The sequence below is a fragment of the Acanthochromis polyacanthus genome, chromosome 16, assembly GCF_021347895.1.
Source record: "Acanthochromis polyacanthus isolate Apoly-LR-REF ecotype Palm Island chromosome 16, KAUST_Apoly_ChrSc, whole genome shotgun sequence".
Classification (NCBI taxonomy): Eukaryota; Metazoa; Chordata; class Actinopteri; family Pomacentridae; genus Acanthochromis; species Acanthochromis polyacanthus.
Window position 1 is genome coordinate 35610880 of NC_067128.1, and position 27926 is coordinate 35638805.

Below are 27926 nucleotides of genomic sequence, written 5' to 3' on the forward strand. Positions count from 1 at the left end.
TAAAACAATGCCGATTAGCCACCTGGGCTCTCCTTTGGCTTGAGCAGGTTACTTAGTGTGATTTCAATTATAATTCTGCGCACAGTTTCCCCGTTACAGCCCAAAAAATGCAGCATGTTGGGGGTGATTTCTGCCCTAAAATGTGACTGGAGGGGGTCACCAGAGGGGTCATTACCATGGCAACATCAGTCCAATATGGCACCACACCCATTCAAAGGATTTAACCAGCTAAGGCTAAAATGACATTAACGTCCTCTTAAAACAATTCAGAAAGCGGTGTCCTCATAAGTGGGGTGTTGGAATGTGCGCCCCAAAAATTACTTAAGCAAGTATGTGTGTGTGTCCATGTGCACATATATGTCTGCGTCTATAGGTGTGTGTGTGTGTGTGTGTGTGTGTGTGTGTGTGTGTGTGTGTGTGTGTGTGTGTGTGTGTGAGGCCTGCTGCGGCCTGCTGATGCCCACTCACAGTCCAGGTGCTTCTTCTTGGGCGCCATCACTTCGTGCGTCGTGGCCTTGCAGACCGCCCGGGCCATGTCGGAGCCCGTCAGCTGGTACTGCGCAGCGGCGATGCGATCCGTGAGCGTCTGCCCCGACATTTTCTCTCGCTGGGATCCGACCCTGTAGCTACTCTTCAGGAATTTACCTCAGCACGGGACGGTGTGGGGGGAGAAAAAGCCCTCCTGATCTTGGTCCCGATTCTGGTTCCTGTGACCTTCTGTGTGGGCGGAAAAAGAACATAAAATGTGTTTTTGCGCCTTGAATCGTGCGGTCACGTTGATAATGTGCGTGGACTTACGCAAGGTGGCGGATTCCCCACGGCTCGTCCCGTTATAGGCTCCGCTCCGTTCAGCACCTCGGACAGCTAAAGCCACCCGGTTATGTAACACTCAGCTGGACGCGGTTCTGTCACTGAAACAGGCCGACGGATGCAGAAAAAGCCGCACAGCAAACCCTCCAGAGGTCGCTCGGAGCGCGCATCGGCGCCGTGCGTAAAATAAAAAATATGTCCAGAAAAAATGAGGCAAGGAGCCGCAGTGTCCTGTCAGACTGCGGCGTTTCTGTCTCCCCCCTCTGCGCGTATTTCGGCCTCAGATCCTCCGCTCCGACAGGAAAATGCGCACCGCTCCCCGGTGGTGTCGCCAGCACTGCGCAGCGCACGATGCTGGAACAGGAACAAGCAGGAGGGAATTTCCTCTATTCCTCCTCCTCTTCCTCCTCCCCCTCCTGTCGCTGGGTTATTTATTCGGCGTCTCTGTGCGTCCTCCCCCCGGCGGGCTGCTGGACCTCTTAAACGGGCTGTAGATTCGCCAAAAGGGTTAATGGAAGAGCGTGACAGTGGCTTTTTGCGCAGCTCACGATGAAGGTGAAACATCTAATTTTTTGTGAACAAAACGCTTCTCCGATGAGCATATATGCACAGCTCATATTCTGGACTGTAATATAGTAACCCTCAATAACCTGCTGCAGCATTTTATTAGAATAGAATAGAATAGAATAGAATAGAATAGAATGCTTTAATTGTCTTTATATACTCACAATGTATAACAAAAATGAATGACAACTCTTGTAGTGTATATTGCACTGTTGAAAATTGAAAAAATTGAAACAACTCGAATGTGTTATGTATTTTATATATGAAATATTTTAAAAATTGTATTTAAAAATATATGAATATATAATTAAATAACATGTAATAAAAAGGATAAAATTATACAAAGAAATGTAGCTTATCATAAATAATTATTATATATAATAGCCTACTATATATTACTATTACTATATATTATTATAAAAAAATTATTTGATATATTTTTGCCTAAAAACGCATCCTGAAGCATATAAAAATTATTAAATAAGAGAAATGTTTAAAAAATTTAGTGTCTTTTGCTCATCTCTGCATCATCCAGAGGGGAAAAGAAAAAACGTGCTCGACGTCTTTGCGTCATGTGGTGACGTATGCGGAAGTGCCGCCACGTCGTCAGTAGGAAACAGGAAGCTTCTGAATGAGTCCTGAGACAAGCAGCAAAAACAGACGACAGTAAGTGGAATAAAGACTATTTAATGCTGCAACAGCTTTTTATTGAGTTTGAACGCAACGAGCTTAAGTTTAAAGCTGAAACGCTGCGATTTAATCCGTTTTATCGCAGTTTAAAGCTCTGAATAAGTTCTTCTGTCACTTAGTTTCTGTGATTCACTGTGTTGAGCTGTCGAGCTATCGACGCGTTTCTGCTGCAGTTAGCTGCAAACTTTGCCCTCCTATAGTGCTTATCCAACATGTTCAGTCATTGTGTTGCTTTTAGCTGCTGTTTGTTGCTCGTTTTTCACATTTTTAACACCGTCAGAGGAAAGTAATTGAGTACATTTAATCAGAGACTCTACTTAATTCCACAGTTGTTGCATTTTATTGGAGTAATTCCATGCTATGGTACTTTCTAATTATCCTCCACTCCATTTTGAGGCGAATATTGTAATATATTGCACTTTATGCTCAGCTACATTTGGTTTTAGTTACTGTTTAGTAGTTTCCAGGTTGAGATTAAAGCTGAACAAATGGGGGATTTTATGACAGATGTTGTGTTTTGGTTTGTAGTTTTTAAAAGTCTAGCTTAAGTTCAGTATTTACTTTGTTGTATATTTAAAACAAAAAAGAGCATGAAGACATTAATCTTTAAAACTATCCTATGACAATAAAAACTGGCTCAGAAATGCTGCTTCAAAGTCAATCAGTTGTTCATCTAAATTCAGATTATAAATATATAACATATTATCAGAATAAATAATTATGTGACTATGATTACAGATAGAGCTACTCAGCAGTGGATAGAATCAGTAAAATAGGTTTGAGTAAATAACCAAAAGCCATAGTGAACATCTTCAGATTTTTAATAAACTTACCCTAGTTCACTGCATCTGTGATTAAAAAACAAAAACAAAAAAAAACATTTCATACCTTGATGTTGAGGCTGTAGCGGCTAATTACGTCACAGATTTAAATTTGTACAAAAAACATGATTAGTTCATGTAAATATTGTAAGTTTATGTTCTTAGCATTTTTATGTTCTTCTGTTTTTCTTATTTATGTTGCTTATATAGTGTGTATACCTCTTTAATTTATAGTTGTCTTTTCTTGCCTTTCTTACAGTCACTTTCCCCTTGTGAGACTAGTAAAAGGTTTTCTATTCTATTCTATTCCATTCTATTCTAGTCTATTCTTTCATTAATTCCTGTAAAACATTAACTATGTAGTTCAAATATACTCACTCTCAACTGGAGACACAATTATTGATGTACACTGACAGTCAATAGAAACTTTGAGACCATATTTTTCAACATAATTTTTATTTTGAAGCCCAAAACTGGATTTTCTTCATATGAATCATTTGTTTAGCATATTGGCATACAGAAACAAAATCTAAAGTTTCAAGAATGATTTCAAAATAAAGAATTTCACAAAAGAAAACGGCACCTGCCAAACACAAAGTCACAACAGTCAATACAGAGTATGGCCTCCATTTGCTTCGATGCAGGCAGCAATCCGTCTGCGCATGCTTTGGACCAGGCTTCTGATTGTGGGTTGGGAACAGCCCATACCCCTGGCTACATCACTGTAGCTCAAACCGGCCTCCACCATACCCAGTGCCCGGAGACGTTGTTCATGTGATAGACGCGGCATGATGCTGTTCACTGGACTAACAATGGTGGCCTTTTTTGGGCCTTTATATAGGCCTTCAAAACCCATTCTCACATTGTGCAGATACTCACTGAGTATTGCTTGGTGTGTATTTGGTTCACTTTTGCAAAGTGACCAACCCATGTGCAATGAATCATGACAAAATGACAACTCATCATTATCTCAACTACCAGGGCACTAGATCATCAGTAAATCCACAATGAATAATTACAACCCCCCTACAAGTAGAATTCTGTCTACATTTCTACCTCAAAGTTTCTATTCACTGTCAGTATACATGCATCAATGATTTTATTCCAAATATAATAATGCAGTTGGCAGGAGTCATTTTTCTGCATTTTCCATTTTTGCTAGTAGCACTAGAATACAGAATAGAATAGCCTTTATTGTCATCGTACACAAAAATTGTACCAGGAAACGGGTGGGAGCATCTCCCCACAGTGCACTTAAAAATACAAAATGTAAAATGCATGACATAATAATGTAATAAACAGAAAGAACAATAAAAGTTCACATGTACACACATTCATGTTGCACTGTCCCACGTTTGACCAAGAGAAAAACTGTCCAGAAGTATCCGTGGGGGGGTTGCTCCTTTTAGTTTAAAAGCCTAATTGACCACAGATGCAGTGTTTCTGTTCCTCCTGCTGTTATATGTTATACTGCTGATGAAACCTTCACCTTATCTGTATTTATCTTGAGTACTTCTACCTGCTGCCTCCTCCAGCTCTGACTGTTTTTTATTCTGTGTTTCAGCGATGTCTCAGTTCCAGGAGGTGCTAAAGCAGTCCGGTCTGCATCCTAAACCAGCAGGTCTGGTTTTACAGTACGGCACCGCAGGCTTCAGGACCAACGCCAAACATCTGGACCACATCATGTTCAGGATGGGTCTGCTGGCAACACTGCGCTCCAAGAAGACCACAGCGACCATCGGAGTCATGGTGACGGCGTCGCACAACCCCGAGGTGACGCAGAGGTTCAGCTTTTGCTTCAAAACAACACCAGAAAGAGACACCGAATTCCAGAAATGAGACACAAGTTGACAAACCGAGACACAAAATTGTAAAAAATTAGACGCAAAATGGCACAAATGAGACACCAAATGACAAAAAAGAGAGAAAATGACACAATAGAGACACAAAATGGAAAAAAAACAGCACATTAAATGACACAAGCAAGAATCACAAGGACAAAAATGAGACTGAAAATGTCAAGAAACAGACAGAAAATGACACAAATGAGAAACAAAATGACAGAAATGGGACACAGCGTGATGAAACTACTCTGCTCATTCATCCTGTTCGTCTCTCATGTCTTTACTCGTGTAGGAGGATAACGGCGTGAAGCTGGTCGACCCGATGGGGGAGATGGTGACGCCTACGTGGGAGGGATACGCCACCCAGCTGGCCAACGCTGAGCAGGAAGATCTGCTCGCAGCTCTGAAGGATGTCATAGAGAAGGAGGCCATAGACATGAGCCAGGAGGCCAACGTGTTTGTGGGAAAAGACACCAGGTACGTAATCCTAACCGATGCTTAACACTACTACAGAGATAAATGAACGGTCTGAACCTCAGGACTCAACTTTGAAAGGCATGTTATATTTTAACAATCTGAAAAATGACACCATTTAATGCACACAATTGTTGGATTTTTAACTTTCTACCAGTCCTTTTCACATGTGATGGACTGCTACATGAGAAAAAGAACAAATCTAAGCTAAGAATCTGGATGTTTTGTTGAAAAGACTTTATGACGACATTCACAATAGGGTAAAATTTGACACAAACGAGACAAAATGATTAAAAAAATGACAGAAAGTGACACAAAAGAGACTCAAAATGACAAAAACAATACAGAAAATGACCCAAATGAGAAACAAAATGACGGAAAAAAGACGTAAACTTACACAAAGAAGCCTGTTTCTTTTTTGCTGTATTGATAACACCTGTAGACATTTGGAAAAATGTTAGACAACTTGATTCCATTTTTTTCAGTTTTTCTAAACTCATCTTCTTACTTTTTTCTGATTACTGTTGCTCTAACTGTGCTATGCTACATAAATGAGTCCTCTATATTTCTAGTGGCGGTCGTGTTATTTCCATAGACGTGCAGGAGTTTGTATTGCAGTGAAAAATGAGCAAAAAGCAGTTTGATTTTCATATTCATTGTCATTCTGTTCTCTGCCTGCAGGAGCAGCAGCGCCAGTCTGTCACAAGCAGTAATGGATGGAGTTTCTGCTCTCGGTGGTCACAGCAAAGGTAGGTTCAATTAAAAACTGCGTCCTCATATTTAAAGTATTCATTGTTTTTTAATTGTTTTTATTCTATCCACCAGACTATGGTTTGGTTACCACCCCACAGCTCCACTACATGGTCTGCTGTCAGAACACCAAGGGCAAATATGGAGACGCCACAGTGGAGGGATACTACAGCAAACTGTGCCAAGCTTTCATTCAGCTCACCAAGAGTGTAAGGAAGCAGAGTGTGTCCTGTGTTGTGCTGTTTCTTTATGCAACACATCAAAACGATACAAAACAACACTAACGAGACACGTTGTGACAAAAATTAAATATAAAATGACACAAACACGAGATGAAACAACACTAACGAGACCCAATGTGACACAAACAAGACTCAAAATGACAAAAATGAGACTCCAAACGACAGAAACGAGATTCAAAATGGCAAAAACGATACAAAATGACACTAATGAGACGTGACAAAAATGAGATATAAAATGACACAAACACGAGATAAAACGACACTAACGAGACACAATGTGACAAAATTAGATATGAAATGACAAAAACGAGACAAAATGACACTAACAAGACACAATGTGACACAAACAAGACTCAAAATGACAAAAATGAGATATAAAATGACACAAACACGAGATAAAACTACACTAACAAGACACAATGTGACAAAAACAACAAAAATGAGACTCCAAACGACAGAAACGAGATTCAAAATGACAAAAAAGAGACCTAAAATAGCAAAAAACGAGACATTAAATGACACTAATGAGACAGAAAATGCCAAAAATGAGACACAAAATGACAGTTTTCTGAATCTGAAAAAAAAATTAATTGCCCCCCCCGCGGACAAATAAAATTTTCTGAATCTGAGAAATGAAACTTAAAATGCAAAAAAGAGACATAAAATAACACTACTGAGAACAAAATGACGTAACGACATAAAATGACGCAAACGAAACTCAAAATGACAAAAACGAGACAAAATGACAAAAATGAGACAAAATGACAAAAATGAGACACAAAACTACAAAAACGAAACGCAAAATGACGAAAAAAGACATATGACAAAAATGAGACTCAAATTGACAAGACATAAAACAACAAAATCGAGACACAAACTAGCAAAAACAATGAGACATAAAACGACACAAACGAGACAAAATGACGAATGAGAACCCATCCGTCCACCCTCCATCTTTTCCCGTCTTTTAGGCGTCGAACCGCACCGACGACCAGAAGCACCTGAGCGTGGACGGCGCTAACGGCATCGGGGCCCTGAAGGTTCGTGAGATGGAGGCTCACCTGAAGAAGGAGCTGCAGATTTCCCTCTTCAACGACGGCAGCAAAGGAAAGTTGAACCACCAGTGTGGAGCCGACTTCGTCAAAGTGCAGCAAAAAGCTCCAACAGGTGCGACTCTGCTCTCTGGACATGCTAGCTTTCAATCGTTAAACAGCTTTCCTCTGACTCCCAGCGCAGTGTAGATGGATTTTTAAAGTTCTAGTAATTACCAAGCAGTTCATGAGTTCCTGCACCAGTGTTTCTTTATAACTCGTTTCTCATCTGTTCCAGACTGTCAAATTAAGACAATTGAAACAGCCCTGAGATTCCAATTTGGTTGCTATAGCAGTCAAAGTGTCTCCCTGTGCAGTGATGCTCTGCTCCCAGTGCTCCTGCCACCATCAATTTGAAAAGAACGCAGCCACACCAATGATTTCGTTGACATAGTGCCAGTTGAAAGCCACACCCAAGTGAATTTGGCTGCAGTTCCACTTCATAATAGTTTCAGTTAATAGTTTCCTTGTGCAGTGATGCTCTGCTCCCAGAGCTCCTGCAACACTTGTCCATCAATTTATGCAAAAATGCTGCCAAACCAGAGAGTTCTTTGACAAGGTGACAATTAAAAGCCATACCCACATGAATTTGTCAGCCTTTTTCCTTCATAATAGTTTCCTCGTGCGGTGACACTCTGCTCCCAGAGCTCCTGCAACACCTGTAACGCTCCCTGGAAGTCCTGTTCTGTAAAGCCATCAGTGATTAGCTGAAACTCCTAAACTGTGTGAAAACAGCAACGGCTCAACTAGAATGTGATTTTGGGGAAGGAAAGGAAGTCACAGGGAGTTTCACTTTGGCTTGTTTAGTACTTTGGTTTGCATTCATTGTGTTTTTCTGTGTTTTTTGTCATGCTTTTGGCTTTGCTGATTCTAAGCTTGTGCAGCACTTTGTTCTCTTTTATTATGTTTTGATCTCGTATTTCACACGATCTCTGCGATGTGAAGCATTTAGAACTGCCTTTTAACAAGCGCTAAACAAATGTGTCTGTATTTTGAATGTAATTTTTGAATTTATGCCACAAGTCTGTTGATCACAGCTGAGTCAGCCGTAACTTTTCGGTTGCATCTAGAACCACAGAATTTTTAGTTTTTTACAGAATCAGATTAGTGTAAACGCTTTATATTTGGGGAATTTTTAAATATGGCACGTTGAATTAAAAGAATTTATTAAAACGTCACAATTTTTTAGTGTTTTTGCATGCTTTGGGCTTTACTATTTCTGATTTTAGTGTAGCTTGTGCAGCAGTTTCTTCCTTTTAATGTGTTTTGATGTTATATTTCACACATTTTTTGCTATGTGAAGAACTTGGTAGCTTACTTTATTATTATTATATTATGTGGCAGTACTTAAGGTTGTGCTTTTTCTCAGAGGTGTGGAGATTCAACAATGCTGGCTAAAAGTAAAAAACTATTTCCTCAAAAGTTTGGCAGCAAAGACGGAGAGTGTTAATCAGCAAACTGCTTTTATTAAGAGTAGTATTTTGACGTCTTTTGCTGAAGTCTGCATCTGCACTGATGAAGCCACCGTGGGGTGCAGCCAGGCGACCTCAATGCTGGTTATGTTCTTGTAATTGTTTTCTATACAGGAAGCGTGTCCTATATGAGCGAGATTAAATTAGATGCTGTGTTTAATTTCCCTCCTGCATCTCCGTCTTCCCTGTCTGAAGGCGTTGAGATGAGCCCAGGAGAACGCTGCTGCTCCTTCGACGGCGATGCTGATCGGATAGTTTATTACTTCACCGACTCCGAGGGACAGTTTCACCTGCTGGACGGAGACAAGATAGCGACGCTCATCAGCACTTTCCTCAAAGAGCTGCTCACACAGGTAGACTCAAATAAAGACACAGCACTTGGAATAATAAACGGAGGCACCGCACACTGTAGATGTTTGTGTATTTTTGTGTCCCGTTTGTGTTGTTTTGTGCGTCATTTTGAGTGTTGTGTCAATTTGTGTCTCTCTTGTCTCATTTTCTCTTTTTCTTAATTTCGTGTCTCGTTTTTCTCATTTTGTGTCTTGTTTGTGTTGTTTCTGTCTCGTTTTTCTCATTTTCTGTCTCGTTTTTCTCATTTTCTGTCTCTTTTTTCGCATTTTCTGTCTCATTTTTCTCATTTTGTGTCTCTTTTTTCGCATTTTCTGTCTCATTTTTCTCATTTTGTGTCTTTTATCTATTTGTGTGTCATTTTGTGTGTCGTTTGCGTGTTGGTTTGTCATATTGTGACTTATTTTTGACGTTTTGTGTCTCTGAGATCATTTTGTGTCTCGTTTTGTTTCTCATTTTTGTCATTTTGAATATCTTTTTTTCACTTCATGTCATTTTTTTCAATTTGTGTCTTGGTTTGTCAATTTGTGTCTCATTTTTTCCATTTTGTGTCTCGTTTTTCTCATTTTCTCTCTCATTTTTCTCATTTTGTGTCTCGTTTTGGTCATATTGAGTCTTCTCTGTGTCATTTCATGTCTTTTTTGTCGATTTGTGTCTCACTTGTGTCATTTTGTGTGTCCTTTGTGTGTTGGTTTGTCAATTTGTGACTTATTTTTGACATTTTGTGTCTCTGTGATCATTTTGCGTCTCGTTTGTTTCTCATTTTTGTCATTTTGAATCTCTTTTTTTCATTTCATGTCATTTTTTTGTCAATTTGTGTCTTTGTCAGTCAATTTGTGTTTCATTTTTTTTCCATTTTGTGTCTCTTTCTGGACATTTTGCCTCCACCTATTATAGATGTTTCCTCTTTTTCTCACTACTCTGTTCATCAGCTGTAGAAAGATGTTTCTCCATGCTGAATGTATCTCCAACAACTTGCTGCTCTGTTCACTGTTTCTGAGCCATGCTGCATTTATTTTTTTTGATATGGGATGTTTGATTTTCCTCCAAGTCTCTCTTTTCATTGCTGTTTTGTGTCTCTTTTTTGAAACGGGTCTCATTTTTGTCACTTTGTGTCTCGGTTTTGTTGCTTTTTGCCATTTTACACCTCGTTTTCTGTCTCATTTTTGTCGTTTTGCATCTCTTTGTGGTCATTTTGTTTCCACGTTTCCAGCCTCTCCAGACTTTATCTCTCTACTCTGGTCACCATCTGTAGAAAGATGTTTCACCGTGCTGAATGGATCTCCGACAACTTGCTGCTCTGTTCACTGTTTCTGAGCCATGCTGCATTTATTTGACTGATCCATTCTCTTTTATCATTGTTGCTTTGTGTCTCGTTTTTGTGGCATTGTCATTTTGCACCTCGTTTTGCTTCATTTAAGGATCCTGTGATTCTTTCTGTTTTTATCATTTCTGGTTCTGACAATTGGTGTAATTTTAGCATTTAAAAAAGAAAACAAGATGCCCTTCAAACTTATTTGGACCTTAAAAGTCCACAAACTATTCTTATGTATAGTTAAGTTTTTTCGCCTTGCACCTTAAAGCTTTTTGCTTGAATGTTTGCACAATTGTCACCCCTCTACTGCTCTAAAATACAATTCTTTTTGGACACACAGGCTGGCCTAGACTTGAAAATGGGAGCGGTGCAAACGGCTTACGCTAACGGAAGCTCGACACGCTACCTGGAGGACACGATGAAGGTGAGAAAACACAGAAAGAGCATTCCTGCTGTTTCCATAATCATGTGGAGGAGGTAGAGCTCACAGATTCTGACGTGACTCAGGTTACCGTGAGGTGCACGAAGACTGGAGTGAAGCATCTTCATCACGCAGCTCAGGAGTTTGATATCGGCGTTTACTTCGAGGCTAACGGACACGGAACTGTGAGTAGATGTTTACTACAGTTACGTGAAGATTTCCTTTTCATCTCTGTGTTGTGGTGTTTTGAATTAATTGTAAAAGTGGTGTGATTTGTGTGTTTGCGTTGTGTTCAGGTGTTGTTCAGTAAAGCAGCTGAGGAGAAAATCCAGCGTCTCGCCGAGGACGCCAACATCAACGACGAGAGGAAACGAGCAGCTCGGACTGCTGCAGAACACCGTCAACGTTATCAACCAGGTAAACACACACAAACACGCTTATACACACACACACACATACTCTTTTATGTCATTTCTGGGGACTCATATTTCAACACCCCACTTCTGAGGACACCACTTTCTAAATACTTATTTTTTAAGATTAGTTTATTTGACAGGGACCATGTACAGAAGAACATTAAACCCAAGGTAGAGACGCTCTGTACCAGATTACAGCTTACTCGCTAGTTTCCATCTGCAGTCCCTGGAGCGGGCAAGCGAGAAACCAGAAAAGGCAGATAAAGCAGTGCATCACATTTAAAAAGATCTCATATTTACACGGTAAAAGTCATTGCAAGGACTGTCACTGCTGATGGGCATGGTTTCTCCAGATCCATTTTTTAGAAAAGCCTTGAAAATCTGTATAGTCTTTATGTCTGTGTAGGTTCTCATTCATCCAGGTCATGGTTATTCAAAGTAGTTTAAATCAATCCACTGGACTTTAAGAAAGTTCCTTTGATGATTTGAGAGAGGAGTGAAAGAAGCCATCCATGTCAAAGTAGAGAAGCCATCTCTGAACGATGGGGGGGGGGGGGTCTGCGACATCATCTTTCGCCAATTTACAATCAGGTCCTTTCAAAACTCCCCAAAAGAACTACTCAGCAGACTCATGCTAATGACCACCATTAGCACACGAGGGCTCAGTGACATCTGTGCATTTCAACGACCCCCACCGATACTCACAAGGACCATCGTTGAGTAGTCAGAAGAGTTTTGGTATCGGTCGTTGGAATAATAGCCCCTGGACACACCTCACAGAGGTTTAAAAGCTGAGGCAACACCAACCACCACCAGAACTGAAGAAGCCTCTTGGATGAGAGGTGAAACGTCTTCAAGGAACTTTCTTAAAGTCCAGTGGATTGACTTAAACTACTTCGGATGTATAGTCTTTAGTTCAGAGGGGAGCTTTCCGTTCCATTATTGCTTTATGGGAAAAGACGATTACAAACTTTTAATGGTAGCATACGCACAGACAGAGATGTACGTTTAAACCGACTTTAGTGACGTTTATGTTTAATTACTCCTTTAAAGACGGTCGGTGACGCCATCTCTGACATGCTGCTGATCGAGGCCATATTAGCCATCAAAGGGATGACGGTTCAGCAGTGGGACTCCATCTACAGCGACCTGCCCAACAGGCAGCTCAAAGTCAAGGTAGCCACACTTTTATTTAACCCTTTAAGGTCTGGGCAATTTCCGCCCGAAATTTCTACTGAGATTTACAGAAAGTAAATTGAATGCTGTTCTTGAACTGTTTGGAGTACATGCATGGTTGGGTCTCATTTGAAAGCTGAACAACCTGAATTTTCACCCAGTGCAGTCAGAATTACTCTAGGTGCTACTGGCACAGAGTTATGTATGTTGGAACACACTGAATTAGGATGAATTTTTTTCTCGCCTACATTTTTTCCCTAATAAACACCTGAAAATCAGTGTGGCAGCACTGCAACAGCTTGAAAACACAATATTGCAAAAGCCTGGGGTCTTACATAGTTCAGGTCAAAATTTCAGAGCAATACTACAAGAAATGAGTGTTTCACACATGTATTTGTACTGATATGCTCCGCCCCTGTCAATGTTGGATACACTCTTTATACACTGTGCACACTCTCTACAGAATGGTATAAATTCCTTTTCACTCCATTTCCACTTCATTTTCATTCCAAAAACTCATAAAGAACTCAAAAAATCACTTCAGATAGGCTTCAGTGTCGATCACACACACAGATTGAGAGGAATACAGAGAAACAGCAGGTGGAGCCCGGAGCTCACGAATGAAATATCATATAAAGCCGCTGGCAGAGGCGGGATTTATAGGCAAGCCATTCAGCAAGCTCATTGGCTACCAGGCCTGTCAATCTAACGTTTCCTCCGGCGTGATTTGCTGAGAAACAAGTCAATCAAGTGATGTAATCGATATCTGTCAGACTCGCCATGGTTGGCTAAATCGCCGAAGTAGGCGGAAACGAGTCACCTGATTGGTTGAAGTTCGGTTTGAAGCGGTCGAGAAGCCTCCAGTATCCATTTTGAATCGCGAACAAAGAAAATAGGACCGTGTATGATAAAGTTATAATAGAAAGATGCAGTGAATATGAAACGCACAGCGCCACCACGCGCCGCGTGCACGCGCACGGAGCCGATCGTTTTCTGGATTTTTTACCTATTTCGAGACATGTTTTGGCCAAAGTATTATACTGGATTGTTTCCTCTGGATGGCTAAGCTTGGGTTCTGGCCGGTTTTTGTGGATTATCTTCTTTTATGACCAGAAACGAGCGTCCAAACTGCGTCGACAGGTGAGCTGTGCACGTTTACTTGACTTGTTGTTTGTTGGATAAATGTGTTTATATTACCCGCTGTGGTAATCACATCTGAAAGTGGTTTATACCGGCGGATTCATGAGAATCTCAGCTTTCTATGTGTGTATAGTGTTTGTATAATCGTGTTTGCAGTGTCCTTCTATTTTAAAAAAAGCGTATACCGATAAAAAAACGGCCCGCCCGCGGGCCGCCGTACTTTAAGTGTTTAACACATAAATGTTTAGTATTATTTCCTGATTTCATTCAGGGTGCAGGGACAGCTGCTTTAATATACCAACTATAAAAATTCCACTCCATTCTCTTCATCTTTAGTTCAGTGTTCACATATCAAACTACTCGTGCACATTGTTTATCTCTGTTTGTATGGATTTTTATGACTGGTTTGTCAGCCGAGCCAGTCATGAAAAATCTTGAGTGTACTCAGCACTCAAAATTTTAGGTATTTTTTGCAGATATAGATTGGTGCAAACAAATCAGTGTTGTAGAGCTGATTTCTGGCTTGGCAGATAGCTGAACAGGTCCTTCAATAAACATTCAGGAGCAAGCAGGTAAGTTTAAGACGTTTACTGTCAGAAGCACTGAGAAACTGCAATACAGAAATAAGAAAAAGGTTGCAAAGTGTTTGACTGTTTCTTTGAGTCATTAAATATTAGACACAACACACAAATCTGTGCTGAAATTAGCATCAATTAGCTAACTTTAGTTTGACAAACCTGTAACTACCAGACTGTAGAGGGTGTTCAGACAGTTCAGAAAAACTTCAGGGAAGCAAATTAGTTGTGTTTTTTGTGTTTTTCTGTACCAATAACACGCCAAAATACACAAACGAGCCACAACATTGACTCAGGTGAAGTGAATAACTTTGTTTATTGGTTAATATTGAACTGTATGAAGCAGCAGGTGAGCAGTCAGTTCTCAGTGTCGATGTTGAAGAAAGAAAAAAATGTGCAAAGACTTTGGTGGACTATGATGGTAGATGACTGTGTCAGAACATCTCCAAAACAGCAGACCTAGTGGGGTGTTCCTGTTCACTTTTATTACCAGTAGGGTCCAATGAAGGACAAGCGGTGAACCAGAGACAGGAAAATAGGCTCACAAGGACAGGACTTCTGCTAACGTCACAATATTATATTAAAAAACAAAGTACAAGGGGTCCTCAGTTTCGTCCTACTGCGTTTCGCCATTATGTCGGAACTAGTTACAGACAAGTCCTTGGTTTACGATGTACCGGCGATATGTTGGAACTGGATACGGGTGGTTCCTCGATTTACAACGTACGACATTTCATTGTTACGTCAGAACTGGCTACGGGGGTTCTTCGATTTACGACGTACAGTGTTTCTTTGGGACTAGTTGGTTCCTTGATTTACGAAGTACGACATTATGTTGGAAATGGTTACGGGCAGTTCCTCAATTTACGACTTATACCATTTTGTCATTACTTCAGAACTGGTTACGTGGAACTAGTTGATGAGCAGAGCGTACGAATACGTAGTCACGTGGTGTTATAAGACAGTTTTGATATTCATAACTTTTCTGAAGAACTGATCAATATCGTGACGCATGTAACGGCTTTGTTACATTTTCGCCGGAGTCCCAACTTACAGTGAAAATCGACTTGCATCTCGCCATAGGAATGGAACTCTGACGTAAGTCTAGGACTCCCTGTGCCAGTTGGTTTGGTCGAGGCTGATTTGTGTATGTTGTGCAGAAATAGTTGCGATTATCTGTTTTGGAGCTTCATCTTTTTGTGTCTTCAGGTGGCAGACCGCCGGGTGATCGACACAACGGATGCAGAGAGACGAGCGGTGAGTCCGGCAGGGCTGCAGGACGCCATCGACTCCTTGGTGAAGAAATACAGAAAAGCTCGGTCTTTTGTGAGGCCGTCTGGCACCGAGGACGTGGTCAGAGTTTACGCTGAGGCAGAGACGCAGGTGAGGAATCTTTGAAAGATTTTGTAGAGTAAAAAACTTGAATGAAGCTGTAGAATAAGACCAGATGTTGGCCACAACTGGAAGGTTTTTATTTGTCAACATCTGTACCTGCTGTGTAGACAAATCTACGTCAGACCTGCATTTATTAGAGTTGTTAAGTAATGTGACCTAAAACTCATGTAAAAGAAGCTTTCATGTCCACTAAAATATGCTGAAGGATCTATAAGCCAGAGGAATAGTAATAAGCCAGATTCAGTGCTTACGAATTAAATGAAATGAATGATTTTTACAATTCAGTGAGCGGAGTCCGTCTTTTGAACTGACTGGACCTTGTTTGTCTGCTCTCATCTGTTATGTCTGTGCAGAAACGGCTACAGATTTGTTGTTTTTCTGTTTTCCAGGAGAGTGCAGATGATCTGGCTCATGACGTCAGCCTGGCGGTTTATCGACTCGCCGGTGGAGTCGGTGGTGAACCCAAACAGCAACTTTAGACGCACAAACTCATGATAGTAACCAAACAATCTGTGCTTTTTGAGGACAATCCCTGCTCATTCTCTCAAGCTGGGAGGTACCAAGATACTGTATAATGTCAACTGCACTAAATGATTCACTCCGGCTCTTTTCTCTGGGACTATGATTACAATCTGGGACGCAATGAAGGGACACTGTTGTATGTGATATAAATACTGTAAGCTAATGTATTGATTGATACGAGGTACTGATGAGGGATTCAATTCACTTTGTGTTATACTGTAGCTTCCTACTAAATCAAACCTCTTTCAACAGTTACTGCAAGTAACTGCTTTTGCCTGACAGACAAAATGACAAAAACAAGACACAAAACGGCACAAATGAGACGTAAAATGACAAAAACAAGACACAAAACGACACAAATGAGACGTAAAATGACAAAAACAAGACACAAAACGACACAAATGAGACGTAAAACGACACAAACAAGACACAAAACGACACAAATGAGACGTAAAATGACAAAAACAAGACACAAATGAGACGTAAAATGACACAAACAAGACATAAAATGACACAAATAAGGCAAAATGACAAAGCAAGACACAAAACGACACAAATGAGACGTAAAACGAAAAAAACAAGACATAAAACGACACAAATGAGACGTAAAATGACAAACAAGACACAAAACGACACAAACGAGATGTAAAAAAAACAAAAACGACATAAAATAACACGAAACAAAAAACGAGACATAGCATGACAAAACGGCACAAACAAGACACAAAACGAAACAAACGAGATGTAAAAAAAACAAAAACGACATAAAATAACACGAAACAAAAAAACGAGACATAGCATGACAAAACGGCACAAACAAGACACAAAACGAAACAAACGAGATGTAAAAAAACAAAAACGACATAAAATAACACGAAACAAAAAAACGAGACATAGCATGACAAAACGGCACAAACAAGACACAAAACGAAACAAACGAGATGTAAAAAAAACAAAAGACATAAAATAACACGAAACAAAAAAACGAGACATAGCATGACAAAACGGCACAAACAAGACACAAAACGGCACAAATGAGACATAAAATGACAAAGCGAGACATATAACACCAAAAGGAGACTCAAAATGAATATCAAAATCAAAAGTTTACATGTCTGTTGAAAAGACTAAATGAATAATGTAAAAGTAAAAAAGTAAAAACCACAACTGCGTTTGCTGTTTGCTGTTTATTTAGTTGCATTCGAAACACATTTTCTGGACACACAAAGGGATTAAACAAGCAGGAACACAAGTCTCCATGGAAAATAGTCCTTTTAATGGACACATGATGTCCGAGTTTTCCTAAATTCACCTTGTAGGATTTAAAAGCCTTAACATTTAATAATAGTTTTGGTCCAAAATGTCCATCAACAGGCAGGTAAGGTGGAAACGTTAAAAGAAACGTGGCTCTTTTTTTTTTTTTTTTACATCTAAGTTGAAGGCATTTTTTGCACAGTGAATGTATTCATTCAAAACAGTGGGCTGCAATTAATTAGAAATTAATGTTATTTTAGTTGTTTGATCTTTAAAATGTCAGAAAATGGTGGTAAATGTGACCCAGTGTTTCCAAAATCCAAGATATTCAATTTACTGTCACAGAGGAGGGAAAAAAAGCAGAAAATATTCACATTTAAGAAGCTGAAGTCAGAGAATTTAGACGTTTTCTTTTTTTTTTTAAATCCTCAAACTGATTAATTTATTGTATAAATAGTTGGCGATTAATTTAATAATTGATTAATCGTTGCAGCTTTAGTGTTAATTGTGCTACAAGAGAGATATGATGTGTGAAGATGGTTCAGCAATCAGACAAAATAAGCTGGAAAGTATCAGATTTTGACAGCATCGTGTGTTACTAATGCGTAGTTTTCATGTTGTTTAATTTCCCATGTGGTCCTGTTGGGGTAGTGATTATTTTCCAGTCATATTTTTAATTTTTCATGCACTTTGCCCACCTAGATGTGTTGTAAGTTGCTCTTTTTGACCCACATTTGCGCTGCTGCTGCTGCACAAAAACCTCCTCTACTGTGAGTGATAGCACCGCGTTAGCATAGCTTAGCTTAATATTTTATGTCTGCAGTAATCCAGAGCTGCACAGTAAAGGTTTTATTCTTCATCGGCGGCGGCTCCAGAAATGGTGAATGTTCGTTCCTGGGTGTCGCTCTCATACCTGTCGTCGTCTGTCTTAACTGTTCTGGGAGAGAGTGGAGGAAAAACGAGAAGGAGAAACATTATTGTGCTGTTTTAGAAGCGATTTAACTGGATCTGCTGTTAATATAATGCATCAAAAACAGCCTAATCTCACACATGATCCATGATAAAGACAATAAATGTAGAAATACATGGCAGAAATAGCCAACTGAGCTTCACACTGGAAAAAATGCTCCTCTCAAAACAAGAAAAAAAAAACTTATATCAAGGAACTTCTACCTTGAAATAAGTGAAAAAATCTGCCAGTAGAACAAGTGAAAAATGGCTCGGTAAGATTTCTTGAAATAAAAGATGATATTTAGAATATTGAGATCTTAAAATTAGCTGGAAAACTTATTTTATACTTTATTTCACCAGGATTGTCACGTTCAGGTGTCTTAATCCTCCTCTTGTTCTCATTTACGGCACCAAAAAATATTGTTTCCTTGTCTGAAAAAAATCCAAAAACTCAGCAAAAAATTCCCCAAATTTATAAAAAAAACTTTGCAAAATCTTCAGGAAGAAAATTCCTTAGAAGTTTCCCTCAAAAGTTTTTTTTTTTTAAAAAATCTCAAATTTGGCAAGAAATAAAAATAAAAAAACAAAAAAAAATTAAATATTTTCAAAAAAATGAAGAAAATCTTCCAAAAAAAAATCCTAAAAATATCTAAAGTGAGTCCATATATATCAGTAAAACTTCTAATATTTTCTTTCAGAACATTCAGAAAAAAATCAACCAAAATCCAGCGAAATTCGCTGGATTTTGGTTGATTTTTTCTGAATGTTCTGAAAGAAACATTGTTTTTAACATTTCTTTTTTTCCATTAAAAATGTTCAAAAATTTTTCCAAAAAAAATTTGAAAATGTTGAAGTTTTCACTGTGAAATATACATTTTTTCCCCACATTTTTAAACTTTAAAACACATCAATTTCACCTGCAGGACGACACGAGGGTTAAAACAAGATGATTTCAAGATTGTTTGACTTAAGATATGTCAGATGCATCGTCTTATAACAAGTCCCTCCATCTGAAACGTCACTTGTTTGTTTTCTTTCGTGAATTTATCTCAAATCAAGTGTGATGAGACATTTTGACTAAAAATAAGACAAACAGACTTGGTGAGATTTAGAGTTTTTGCAGTGCAGAAATGTTTTCAGGGATGTTTGTGTCTCATTAAGAGTAGATTGACTCTTTTCTTTTAGATTGCAGGTTGTATAAATCATATATTGTGTAAAAACTCCACCATCTACCTGATTTGGAGCGTCTTCCTCTCGGTTTTCTCCGTCGCCTGCGTCTCTACGTCAGTCTGAGCGTCTGATGAAGCCGTTGACACTTGACCTGGAGGCTTCTCCACAGAGTTTAGGAGATCACGTGGACCTGGATCCATCTTTGGATCTGAGGAATCTGAAGCTGAAAGCAGAGCTGAGGTAGAGGCTGAGGCTGAGGTGACGCTGGAGGTCAGACGCAGACCTCCATCCAGAGGAAGCTGATGGACCAGGCTGCTCAGACGGCTGTCTTCTCCTTCAATCAGCTTCCTGATGAACACAGAAAAACCACAAATGTTCCATCTGTTTGATCTAAAGTCCTGCTCCTGAAGCTGCTCTGCTCACCTGTAGGTGATGATCTCGATCTCCAGGGACATCTTGAGGTTCAGCAGGTCCTGGTATTCTTTCAGCAGCAGAGCGATCTTCTCCTTGGTGACCTTCAGGTCCAGCTTTATCGCCTCCACTCGCTCCTGTTAGGACGGTTTGATTCAGAGCAGGTTTGGGTCATGGTGTGAGGAGAAAACTTCTAAATAGTCAGAAGATATCGGAGCTACCTGAATGTCCTCCTCCTCCTTCTTGTTCTTCAGCACGACGTCACGGATCTGAGCCTCCAAATACTCGTTCCTGGTCTTCAGACTGTCAAGTTCACGCTCTTTGCTGAGGATCTAAACATGTAGAAGAAAGTATTTATACACACTGTGAATAAACATCCATGTTTATATGCAGGTTTTTGATTCTTTTCTGCATTAAAATTCAGATTATTTATACTTTTCTGCATTAATATCCAGGTTGTTGATAGTTTTCTGCATTATTATGCAGGATTTTGATATGTTTGTGCATTACTATCAATAATACTTGTACTTTTCTGCGTTAATATCCAAGTTTTTGATAGTTTACTGCACCAATATTCAGATTATTTATACTTTTCTGCATTAATATGCAGGTATTAGATAGTTTTATGCCTTTATATCTAAATTTTTGAAAGTTTTTTGCCTCGGTATCTAGGTTTTGACACTTTCGTACATTGATGTCCAAGTTTTTGATGCTTTTCTGCATCAGTATCCAGGTGCTGACACTTTTGTGCATTAATATCCAAGTTTTTGATAGTTTTCTTCATTATTATGCAGTTTTTTGATATGTTTGTGCATTATTATCAATATTTTTTATACTTTTTTTGCATTAATATCCAAGTTTTTGATAGTTTTCTGCTCTAATATTCAGATTATTTATACTTTTCCGCATTAATATGCAGGTTTTTAAAAAAATTCTGCACTAATATTGAGGTTTTCAATTCGTTTATGCCTTAATATCCAAATTTTTGAAGCTTTTCTGCCTCAGCGTCTCAGTTTTGACACGTTAATATTCATGTTTTTGATAATAAATAGATTTTAAAATGTTAAATTTCACATTGAACACATGCTTTTGAAAGTGGTAAATGTGAAGTCTGAGGTCCAGTTATCTGATCCAGTGTTGACAGATAAAATGAGAATTTTATGCACAGAATATATGAAATGTTTTTTCTTTGCACATTTTCTTTCTGTCTGATTTGTTGAATTTAGTGGGGATGAATCTAGGAAATTTATCTGAACTCAGAGCATTTATTCAGTCTAAATAATAACAGAACATGGAGAGAGCTCAGACTCACGTCCTTCTTATAAGCAGCGATTTGCTCTCGGAGGCTTCGGATGCTCTGAGCGTGTTTGGCTGAAGCGTCGTTCAGGTTCTGAAACTTTGATCTGTACCAGGAATCCATCTCCTGCAGCAGAACAGACACAAACACTGCTTCAGTAAAACGTAATGTCATTTTTCTGGCATGTTGGAGTATAAATGAGGTTGTGAAGTGCTCCGTGCTGTCGTGTACCTGCAGGTTTCTGGCAGCGATGCCGTCGTACTGCGTCTGGATCTGTCTGAGAGCAGAGGACAGGTCTGGGAGGCCGAAGCTTTGATCCACTTTACAGACCGAGGAGGAGATCTGCTGCATCAGATCCTCGATTTCCTGAAGAGGGTCACACACAGAACCGTCAGAGGATAAAACACGGTTTGTTCTGCAGCTTTTAAAGATATGCCAGATTTTAACAAAATATATTAATTTAGCAGGAAAACAGCCATTAGTTATATGAGTGTGTTGTAATATTACAGTTAAACCTGTAGAAAAACTGTATAAATATAATTTAAATTTAGATTCAATGCCTCTTCTCATCTATCCATGCATTTATATTTCCATATTATATGCATTTCTTGTGTTTTATCATGATTATTTTTATATTTTCATGAAATATTTTTATTTTATGGTCTTAAATTTTTATTTGATTTATTTTACCATCTTGTGTTTTATCACAATTTTTAAAATTATTTAATATAATTATTTTACTGTCTTGTGTTTGATAACTATTATTTTTATATTTTGTTGTCTTGTGTTTTATCAGTATTATTTTTATACTTTAATTTATTGTATGTTCTTGTGTTTTATTAATCTAATTTTCATACTTTTATTTTATTTGTTTTACTGTCTTGTGTTTTATCACTGTTATTTTTATTCTTTTGTTTTATTCTCCTTTGACTTCTTTTATATTTTAATTTTATTTATTTACTGTCTCATGATTTATAATTATTGTAATATTTTTATTTAATGGTCTTGTGTTTTATCACTGTTATTTTTATATTTTTGTTTTATTTTTTATTTTACCGTCTTGTGTTATTTCATTACTATTTCTATATTTTTATTTATTTTACTTTCTTGTGTTTCATCATTCTTTTTTGTTTTTTATTTTACTCATTTAACTTATTTCATATTTCAATTAAATTTTATTCATTTTATTCTCTCTTAAGTCATTTTATAGTTTAATTTTATTTTTTTACATGGTTTATAATAATTATTTGAATATTTTTATTTAATTGTCTTGTGTTTTATCAGTGTTATTTTTATACTTCCATTTTTTTCTTAATTTTACCCTGTTGTGTTTTTTCATTAGTATTTTTATATATTTTTTTGCTTTATTTATTTTCTGATCTTGTGTTTCATCACTATTATTTTTATATATTTTATATTTATTTATTCTCTTTTGAGCTGCATTTCTTTAAATTAAATGTGGCTCACAAATAAAGTTATTTTTATTGATGTGTCCTAGTTATGCTGCTCTTAGAAAAGACAAATTATTTAAGAAATAAATATTCTGGTAATAAAAATTAAATCATTATCTGTGATGGAATGTGGAGGATAAATTCTTGGATCTCATTGTGAGGACAGCCGTCATGTTCCAGGTCTTCTCCTCTCCTCATAGACGACCCCCTGGTCAGAAGGAACGTCTGATCTGAGTCACCTCCTTGTGGACTCTCTGCAGGAACACCTCCTCGGCCTCCAGGTTCTCCAGCTGCTTCTCCAGAGCGATGCGGGCTGACGTGGCTTTATCCACCTCCTGGGACAGAAAACACACTCATGAAGGCCTGAACGCTCCGATAAAACCTCCTCCAGACATTTAAACGGAGCCTCACCGGGCGCAGAGCCTCCATGTTCTCCTCCGTCCTCCTCCTGGCCTCCACAGCTTCTCCATGTTTGGTCTTCAGCAGCTCCAGCCGGCCCAGCGTCGCCTCCTTAGCTGCTGCAGTCACATCCTGCACAGAGGAAGGCTGGTTCTACCACATTCTGTCTTCTGAACGTGTTTTACTGTAAACATCTCACCCTCTGGTTCTTCATCTGCTCAGCCTCCCTCCTCAGCTCCTTCAGCTGAGCCTCATAGAGCTGCCTGAGGCCTGAAGGTCGGACGTGGCGACTTTTCAGAGCCTCGATCTGCGACTCCAGCAGCTTGTTGTGGGACTCCAGAGTTCGAACCTGCAGGAAAAAAAGCTCAGAATGACTCAAAAACTATGAGCTGAGAGTTTAAAAAAACATGTTTAGTTACAGCTAGAAGGTTTAGTTTAAAAAGTTTTAGGTTTAAAAGTTCAGGCGTCAAGAAATGAAGACAAGAAACAAACAAGACAACAGACTTCTACACACACATTCACCAGCCACTTTATTAGGTACACCTGTTCAGATACTTCTTAACACAAAAAGCTGATCAGCCAATCATGTGGCAGCAACTCAGTGAAGAAAATAGACAAAAAAACAACAAAAAGAGATTTAAAATGACAAAAAAACACCAAAAAGAGATTGAAAATGACAAAAATGTTGATTTGTCTCTGTATCTATATATTTAAGGTGGATTTGTGTCTGTATCTATATATTTAAGGTGGATTTGTGTCTATATATATTTAAGGTGGAGTTGCGTCTGTATCTATATATTTAAGGTGGATTTGCGTCTGTATCTATATATTTAAGGTGGAGTTGTGTCTGTATCTATATATTTAAGGTGGATTTGTGTCTGTATATATATCTATATATTTAAGGTGGATTTTTATCTGTATCTATATATTTAAGGTGGATTTTTATCTGTATCTATATATTTAAGGTGGATTTGTGTCTGTGTATATATATATATATATATATATATATATATATATATATTTAAGGTGGATTTTTATCTGTATCTATATATTTAAAGTGGATTTGTGTCTGTATCTATATATTTAAGGAGGATTTGTGTCTATATCTATATATTTAAGGTGGATTTGTATCTGTATCTATATATTTAAGGTGGATTTGTGTCTGTATATATCTATATATTTAAGGTGGATTTTTATCTGTATCTATATATTTAAGGTGGATTTTTATCTGTATCTATATATTTAAGGTGGATTTGTGTGTTACCTTCTCGATATAAACTGCCAGCCGGTCATTCAGCGCCACCATCTCCTGCCTCTCGTTGCTGCGGGTCAACATAAAGGCCTGGTTCTCTGCTGCGGCCGCATCCAGGTCCAGTTTAGGTCCGAGTCCCATCGACATCCCGAAGTACAGAGTTTCCAAACTGACGGCGCTGCAGGAGGAGGAAGGAGATCCAGAACCACCGTCACTTTTCTTTAATTAAACACTAAGAACACTCATTATTACCTTCTATATTTTATTACGGTCCGAGCACTGATGGTGCTGAAGGACTCTACTGAAACCCCAGGGTTTCTTTTTCTTCTTCTTCACTCTTTTCCCGTCTCTTCAAACTCCACTTTGGCGGCCTAAACATGCCCTAAAACACGTCAAACTTGGCACACACATCAGAACTGGCGAAAAATTAGATATTTTATGGGAGTTGTGCACATGTGGCAAAATGGCTCCATAGCGCCCCCTGTGAAACTGAAAAAGTGGTAATTATGCATTCACGGTCTAAACGCCACCTGGTGGACATGCATGGACTTGCCGACCAGCAAGGATGCGAGAACCCGTAAAACGCTGCCTGCAGCTTTAATTGCTTTTACTTTTTCACTCCATTAAGAGGCTGCTATCTGGTTCAGGAGCCCGGCCAGATGGTTTATCTGCCCCGGCTCATGGCAGCAGCGTCGCTAACGGACCGGAGAGTAAAATAACAACAGCAAGCGTGAGAAAAAGCCCACAGCTGATCAGCAAGTGTGGATGTACAGAACACCTGGCACAGTGTGGAAAGCAGGAGTTCATCATGCAAACTGAAGTTTTTTAATCACCTGTTGAAAATGGAGAAAAGGAATGATATAAAAATGAACCTCCAAACCTTTGGCCTCACGTAGATCAGGTGTGTTGGTTTCATAGACTGTATATAAAGATGGACGTAGCATCTGGCTCCAGAATTGAAGCCCACCCAGAAGTGTCAAAAACTTGCAATATCACGCCGTCCGCTAGGGCTGGCTCCAAAAAGCTTTTTCTCCATAGACCCCAATTCATTTTTGGAAAAATTAAAATTTGATAGACTGATGTTCTACAGCTCAGGATTTTTTTCCCGTTAGTTTTCATGGTCAAAATGAGAGATCAGGTGGCCGATCTTAAAATAAATCAATACTGAATTTTAAATAAATCGTTAAAGTTGGCCGAGCCAGGGGGCGTGGCTATACTTGATAGACAGCAACAGAAGCCTCTGCGGTAAAATGTGGGCGGGATAAGAGAGTCCTCAGCCAATCCTGCCCCTAGTTGCTCTCCGGTCCAGTCTGTTTGATGACGCTTTTTACGTCACTGGCTCCAAAAAATCCAAAAAGGCGACCAGGAAGTAGCAAAATCCGGGCTTCATTTTCTCGGCATTGAAACCAACGGGTGACGTCACGGTTAGTTTACGCCTGGTTGGTTTACAGTATTTCTAAGCTTCTGCTGAAGAGCAGCAACAGGACTTTGTTCTAAATATTGGCAGCCATCGACTATGAGCAGAAAATAAGGCTGCTGCATTGAGCAGTAAAGCCAAGAGCAGGGTCACATGCTAAATAAGAGGAAGCTGGTACTGGAGACACCCAGGAAGCTCCTCCTCTGCGTCCTCACCTTCATGCCAAACCTCCAGGCCAAGATCAATAACACAGTTTAAAGAGGATGGACTGTAAATAAAGACGATTTATTTTGACGTCTCATGTTTTATTGCTGTTGTTTTTAATATTTTTCATTTTTATTACTTATTTTACTGCCTTGTGTCTTGTATCACGGTTATTAGTTTTTGTTTGATTCTCTTCTGATATCTTTTACATTTTCATTTTATTTTACTTATTGTACGTCTTGTATTTAATCCCTATTATTTTTTGATAATTTTATTTTATTTGTTTTATTGTATTTTATCATTATTATTTATATAGTTTAATTTAATTTTTTTACTTCAGTCTTTCATCCCTATTATTTTTATTATTTTATTTTATTTGTTTTATTTTACAGTATTGTAGTTTATCATTATTATTTATATATTTCAATTTAATTTTGTTTATTTTAGTCATTCATCACTATTATTTTTATACACTAATTTTGTTTCTTTCATTTTACTGTTTTGTTTTATCACTATTTTTTTATATTTTCATTTTATTTGTTTGACTGTTTTGTGTTGTTTTGTTATTGTTTGTGAGTTGCGCTTTATGTGTAACACAAACATTGTTTTTAATGACTATTTTTACAGACGTTTATGCTCTTCATATGAACATTTTTAAGGAGTCCAGTAATAAAAACATATCTTTCTATAAAAGCAGTTTTAAGCTGACCTACCCGGTCATGCGGGACTTGGAGCTGAGGGTCCGACGCCCACTACCGGTACCGGATCCGACCCGGGTGAAGCTGACCGAGCGGTGCCGGTTCTCCCTGCGGGTCGGAGATGGACTGGACACTCGGACCTGACATCCAGAAACAGACGCCAGAGATCCGTCAAAGTGTCGGCGGTACGAAGAGATCCTCTCTGGACTACGACTCATCATGAAGGTTCTGCTGCAGACCGGACCTGGAGGTTCCTTCTGGAGGTTCCTTCTGGAGGTTCCTTCTGGAGGTCTTTATACCTCCAGGGTCTCTACACCCTCCAGGCCGGCCCAGAGGAATGTTGAACCTCCCAACCCAGAGGTGACAAACATCTGTCGAGGTCCTGACAAGTAATTTATGAGTTCTATAGGCTGCTGATGATAGAATCCTCTGCTGACTTTAGTTTAACCTCCTATGAACTCACAGTGCTGCAGCAGAAGCACCACAAAAATTCACTTTCTAAAGTAGTTTATAGCTGTGGGTTTTTTTTAAAATTTACTGTTATTGGGGGATTTTTGCCTGTTCTTGTTGTGATGTCACGTCTTTTTGTTCGTTTTTATGGTGATTTTGTGACTTTTCTTGGCATGTTTGTGTATTTAATGGGTTTTTTTTGTTTATTTTGCAACTATTTATGTTGTTTTCACATGTTTTTGTGGTGATTTCACATCTTTTTTTGTTGATTTTTGCATGTTTTTGTGGTGGTTTCATGTTTTTTGTGGTGTTTTCGCAACTTCTTATGGCATGTTTGCATGGTTTCGTGGTGATTTCACGTCTTTTTGTGATAATTTTGCAAGTAATTCATTTAGCACCACCTTTTTTTGGTGATTTTTGCGTGTTTCTGTGGTGACATCACATCTTTTTGTTTGTTTTTATGATAATTTAGTGACTCTTCATGGTGTGTTTGTGTATTTTTCAGATGATTTCATGTATTTTTTGTTGATTTTGCAACTATTTATGTTGTTTCCGTGTTTTTTGTGTTATTTTCACAACTTCTTATGGTGTGTTTTTTTTGTGGTGATTTCACATCTTTTTTGTGTTGCTAGAATCCTTTCATTTTAATTTAACCTTTAATGCTGCAGCAGTACTGGATGAAGTGCTAATACCACAAAAATGACCTTCACAATTAGTTTTGACCTGTAATTATTTTTTTAATTTACTGTTATTTTACAGACTTCACAGTTTTGTTCAATCACAGATAACAAAAGTCAGAACTCGCTTCACTGTCAAATAGAAAATGGATGAAAAAATGATTGTTTCACGCATTACCCCTGTAAAACAACCAGGCCAAAACTGTAACAAATGTTCACATCAAATATC

At 38.6% G+C, this 27926-nt stretch overlaps 3 protein-coding genes across 15 annotated transcripts in view; 1 reads left to right on the plus strand and 2 right to left on the minus strand.

Annotated features, from left to right (window-relative positions):
* Window positions 1-1167, minus strand: part of LOC110969995 (clathrin coat assembly protein AP180-like) — a 190244-nt gene extending 189077 nt beyond the window's left edge. For 3 of the 13 annotated variants that reach the window (XM_051936787.1, XM_051936784.1, XM_051936783.1), the window contains exons 1-2: window positions 799-1166; window positions 469-717 (exon numbers count right to left, since the gene is read on the minus strand). In XM_051936787.1, the coding sequence (XP_051792747.1) occupies window positions 469-598 (130 nt within the window). In that variant the 5' untranslated portion in view covers window positions 599-717; window positions 799-1166. Of the gene's footprint in view, window positions 1-468; window positions 718-798 lie in introns of all 13 variants that reach the window. The other 10 variants (XM_051936793.1, XM_051936792.1, XM_051936789.1 and 7 more) reach the window with 6 other exon arrangements.
* A 74-nt stretch (window positions 1168-1241) lies between these two features.
* pgm3 (phosphoglucomutase 3) lies at window positions 1242-20240 on the plus strand. The gene is given in 15 exon segments (XM_022220689.2): window positions 1242-1365; window positions 1910-2040; window positions 4450-4658; window positions 5022-5206; window positions 5885-5952; window positions 6029-6162; window positions 7167-7362; window positions 8954-9111; window positions 10762-10845; window positions 10929-11027; window positions 11139-11225; window positions 11227-11259; window positions 12312-12434; window positions 15359-15532; window positions 15934-20240. Coding segments are annotated over 13 exon segments (1638 nt in total). The 5' UTR covers window positions 1242-1365; window positions 1910-2040; window positions 4450-4451; the 3' UTR covers window positions 16024-20240.
* On the minus strand, window positions 19861-27093 carry ngs (notochord granular surface). The gene is made up of 9 exons (XM_051936803.1): window positions 26586-27093; window positions 24264-24429; window positions 23199-23348; window positions 23012-23131; window positions 22840-22935; window positions 21381-21515; window positions 21165-21275; window positions 20074-20184; window positions 19861-19989 (listed from the first exon to the last, which is right to left on the minus strand). The coding sequence occupies exons 1-9, from the start codon at window positions 26789-26791 to the stop codon at window positions 19861-19863; spliced, it is 1224 nt and encodes a 407-aa protein (XP_051792763.1). The 5' UTR covers window positions 26792-27093.
* Window positions 27094-27926: the final 833 nt, after the last annotated feature.

Bases quoted from the DNA above. Each gene is read 5' to 3' on its own strand.
- ngs (XM_051936803.1), bottom strand. From the start codon at position 26,791: ATGATGAGTCGTAGTCCAGAGAGGATCTCTTCGTACCGCCGACACTTT. The intron at 22,936-23,011 runs GTGAGGCTCCGT...TTTCTGTCCCAG, and splicing joins ACATGGAGGCTCTGCGCCCG to GAGGTGGATAAAGCCACGTC. The intron at 21,276-21,380 runs GTACACGACAGC...GTTCTGCTGCAG, and splicing joins TCGCTGCCAGAAACCTGCAG to GAGATGGATTCCTGGTACAG.